The following is a 4,489-nucleotide window of genomic DNA, read 5'->3' as shown; positions in this document are numbered from 1 at the left end:
AGTCAGAAGAAGAGAATATCATGAAGACCGGATGGGAGGACTATCTAAGGGAGGTTCAAGTCTCCGCGTTGTTGAGGGACTTGCTTGGTGTTCCGGGCTTCACAATAGTGGTATGAAAGTGGGGGCGACAACACAGGTGAAGTTCAGAGTCCTACCTTTCAGGGTGAAAATCCAATGTCTGGTCTTAACTGCTTGTGCCTGGCAATAACCTTGTTGGAGGCATTGTTTTGAGAGCGGGATTATCTCCATGGTGAAAACCTAAGACCGTGGGTCAGGTGACGACGGTGCTGGAGCACTGTTTTCTTCTTGTTGGAGGCGTCGCTTTTGGAGAGTCTGTATTTCAACTGTTGTCTTGGTGGTGGATGTATTGCTGTTGTTAGGCATGTGAAACTGTAGCGGAACTTTTGTTTCTTAGTTTTTTCTTTTTATTAGATGCGTGCATCCGTACTGTCATTAGGGTGTTGGGTTGTTGTAGAAATTGATATCTTTTTTGATATTAAAAAAAGATGGTGGATTTGAAGGTGGTGTCTTTTTGGAAACAGGATGCCAAGTAGTGCCAACAGCTGCCGGAAATCAGGCCGGATTGAATTGTTCTTGTTCCGCAGTGGAGCGGTTGTTGAGCTAGGCTTGGACGTGGGCAGGCGGAATCATGGTTGTTGATGATGGGCCTGTGCCCGTGGGAGCAAAAGCCTGCCACCCGCCGAGCAAATGAGTTATGGCTCGTGCGGTAGATCATACTACATAGCCTTCCCTATCCCCAGAAATAGTACTACACGCTATGATGATATCAGTAGCACCGAGTGAGTCAGAGCCCTCCGGCTTACTATTTCCAGCAGCGCAATGATTCTGATCCCTTCCCCTCCCTGCGTACGAACTGAAGATGTTGATGGAATCCAGAGCTCTCCCAGTCTTACTTGCACCCTGCAACGGGGGCACCGTACATCGCCATTGACAGCAAGCATCATGCGCGCGGTGTTGGCTCTGTTGTTTCAGCCATCGGTTTTCCTCGGGCTGGAATCGTTTTCTTTCCGTCAGACAGTTCGTCAGACACCTCAGATGATTCTCACTCACATTCAGTAAACATACACACATTAACAATTATTAAGGACGATCGTGTGAGAAGAGACAGTTGGTCAAACAACTCAGATGATGCTCCACTCACTCAGTAAACACACACAAACAAACAATTATTACAAATGGTAGTTTACGCATTGTATGTCCTGCACAACATCAGCAAACAAACACACACACACAGGAAAAGGTTTGCATGAAGCGGGTCAGCTTTTGGCTTTACATACATCAGCGAAGTGAAGTGAAGTGAGAGCTACTGCTAATTAACAACTCACATGCGCACACACAGAAGAAGCACGCACACAAATAAACATACTGAAAGTCTATTGATGATGCAGTGATCACTTATTAGGAGCCTCAGCCTCAGAGTTGCAGCCTCGATCGGTAGGAATAGTAAAATTTCCCGGGAGGCTCATCTGATCAGCTCTTGTGAAGAATTCTCAAGCTAGGAGCCAGAAGTTCTTCTGCCAGCGGGTGCTGACGAGGTAGCCGCCGACGCCCTTGCTCTGCCGCCGCACCGCCAGCGTCAGGCACTCCGCCCTGTTGATGCACTCCTCCACCAGCACCTCGCCGCTGCTCCGCATGAAGCTGCATTTTTGTTTCCAATTCTCAGCATGGAACAAGCATGGCAGCTTAATTACACTGTCAAGAAAAGGTAACTTTCCCTCGGTAACTTTTTTTCAGAGCCTGACACATTTTTCCGTGGGGTTTTAAACTACCGCATGAGTACATAGTACAGCAGCTGCAGCTGCGAGTCAGCAATGCTGCAGTGGCCAGGGTACAGTAGCCCCACGGTGCCCCCCATCATGGGTCCTCGCCACTTGATTCATCTAGTCTAGTCTAGAGTTTAAGCTGAAGGACAGTAAAAGAGGCGTCTCCGGTTTATTGATGGGCACATAGCTCCCTTGATATGTACAGTACCAATTTATTTTCCCACAGAAAGGCAGTGTCCCAGCTCTGAAATCTGAAGAACTTTCTGAACTTTCTTCCCCAAAATACATCTTACTCTCAGCCCAAAAAGTTCGACCTGATTAAGCTGCCAAAATCCTAAAATTCCCTTCTGAAATTCATCACACATGCATGGGATGATCTGAATTTTTTTACACTTGTCTGCTAAAAGCCCTCAATATTTTGGTTTCTAAAGGACGATGGCCTTTACAGCAGCCCGATGGGCTATGCCAGCAATGTCAGATTCTCTCCTTTCTAACCTTTCTAGCAGGACGATTCCTCGACGAGGGATGCATGTGCAAACATGGCGCACGCATATGCACATTGTGAAGTAAACTGTAAAGCGGTAGTGTAGTACGAGCTGGGTGCATGCTTACCAGCAGAAAGGCGAGGGCTTGCGTTGGCTGAGCACGAGCACCGACGCCTCCAGCTTCTTCACCTGGCTCAGCACGGTGGCCAGCATGGGCCCCTGGATCACGAGCGCTTCCACCTCCACCTAACATAATTCATCCAAAACCAACGCTGTAATAAGTAACACTGTAACTGTAGTATGGGACACTGTCGCTGTGGGGGGATGATGACGATCCGAGCCCCCTCCCGTTCCACGGGCTAGACGACGAGGAATAGTGCATTTGCACACACTGCTAACATTCAGTCGTCGCCAGTGAAGTACACTCATCAGATGCTAGTTTCTTATTCAAATCAAAAATCATCACAACAGTTCTTCTTCTCTCTCTCTTCATCTTATCCTAGCCCAAACTAGGCACGGAAATTCGTGTAATTGTCACTAACGAAGGCTAGTACAAAACTTGAGAGATTTTCGGGCATGATTCTGGGCATCTAGCTAGGTGACCCTCGCTTTTATGAAGTTGAGGAGTAGCTTTTAGCCCTGACTGCCATGATTCATCAACGGAAAGTTAGCTATGATTCCCTCGCTTTTACTTTCATGAACGTTCTCACTCTGATCCATCTCTGCCTAGCGTAACTCTTGCCGCCAGGTGGGCCAAGGGTCCCAAAAAGCATTAGATCTCAGAGAAGCCACAGGACCAACAAGGCTAGCCGCTAGCACAGGTTGATCCATCTAGGGAGCTCGAAATGTTAAGTGCGCTGTGCTTTTATGCTTGTAAAGGCCAAATATCATGTGTCGGTCGAACTATAGCATATTTCCTCTTGTTCACTGTTTATAGGACCCGTGACCCTAAAATGAATTTTGTTTTACTGACAGCTACTCTGTCATACTGTGGTGTAATATCTCAACAGAGCTCGATTAATTACTGTACTGTGTGACACCGCTTACTTAGGGTCTTTCTTTAAGGAAACTTACTTAAGGTCATAATGCCGACTCTAAAACACCTGAACAGTATGGCTACAAGGCCCTAAAATAAGATGGTACAGTAGTATGAGAAGTACAAATCGCCTCTGTGGCACTTAAGGTCGCAAAGGGGAGAGTGTCAAATCAAACTCTTAACAGCCAATCAGCCATAGACAATGTCAGCCATCTTACTATATTCGTGCTCTAGATAACACTGAAATCCTTGAAAAAACAGACCGCAAATGAATCGAGAACAAGGTTGAAGACGCACCTCAGGCTTGCAGGCCTTGCAGAGGGAGCCGAGGGAGTTGGCGAGCGCGGAGGCCTCCTCGCCGGCGCCGCCGCGGGGCAGGACGTGGAGCAGCGTGAGGAAGTCGCCCCGGTTGGCGACGTGGGTGAGCGCCCACATCATGGCGTGCTTGGCGCCGGAGCTCTGGTCCACCACCACCATCACCCGCTTCCTCCCCGCCGCCCCCGCGGCAGTCTCCTCCTCCCTGCCCCCGCATAACCCGCCGCCCACGCCCCGCCGGTGGCCCCGCGCTCTCGGCTTCTTCCTGCCGGACCACCGCCTCGACCCGCGCCTACCGCCGCCGCCAAGGCCGCACTCCCATTCCTCCGGCTGCCGGTGCGGCGGCGCCGGCGCGCTGCCGCCGTCGCTGGAGCTCAGCTGGCGCAGGAAGTACTCGCTGCTGCCGCCGCTGCTCCCCATCGATCTCTCCTCCCCGCGCAGCTGTCGGCTGGGTGCGGTGCGGTGGTGTGCTTTGGGAGTGCGGTGTGTGTGTAACGTTGGTTCTCTTGCTTTAAAGCGGAGACAGGGCAGTGGCGGGAGTAATAAGGATAGGGTGGACTCTGAAAAGGACACGACTCACACGGGTGAATACGCGCATGAAACTGCCAAAAGATCGGTAACTTTTCGAGGTTACAAAACCTTCTTTTGGGCCGGGCCAGGTTTCGGGCCGGGCCTAAGAGCATGTCTAGTAGAGCCCCTAAACCCCTAAATCTGTAAAAATAATCGCTTTTTTACAGTTTTTGACGAAAAAATCGCAAAGATTAGAGCCCCTAAAACTGTAAAACTGTAAAAAAATTCCCAGATCGGACCTGGGAATCCCTTCTTGGCCTGTAGAAACGAGGGTTGGGCAATCCAACCCGTCCCCGACC

General features: G+C 50.0%; 1 protein-coding gene across 1 annotated transcript; it reads right to left on the bottom strand.

Moving 5' to 3' along the window:
• Positions 1-1,166: 1,166 nt before the first annotated feature.
• On the bottom strand, positions 1,167-4,136 carry LOC127325509 (uncharacterized). The gene is made up of 3 exons (XM_051352303.1): positions 3,603-4,136; positions 2,397-2,515; positions 1,167-1,659 (listed from the first exon to the last, which is right to left on the bottom strand). Exons 1-3 carry the CDS (start codon positions 4,038-4,040, stop codon positions 1,512-1,514), a joined length of 705 nt encoding a protein of 234 aa, XP_051208263.1. The 5' UTR covers positions 4,041-4,136; the 3' UTR covers positions 1,167-1,511.
• Positions 4,137-4,489: the final 353 nt, after the last annotated feature.

Source organism: Lolium perenne, chromosome 1, assembly GCF_019359855.2.
Source record: "Lolium perenne isolate Kyuss_39 chromosome 1, Kyuss_2.0, whole genome shotgun sequence".
Classification (NCBI taxonomy): Eukaryota; Viridiplantae; Streptophyta; class Magnoliopsida; order Poales; family Poaceae; genus Lolium; species Lolium perenne.
Note: the sequence above shows the minus strand (reverse complement) of the source record. Positions and strands in the feature narration are given on the sequence as shown.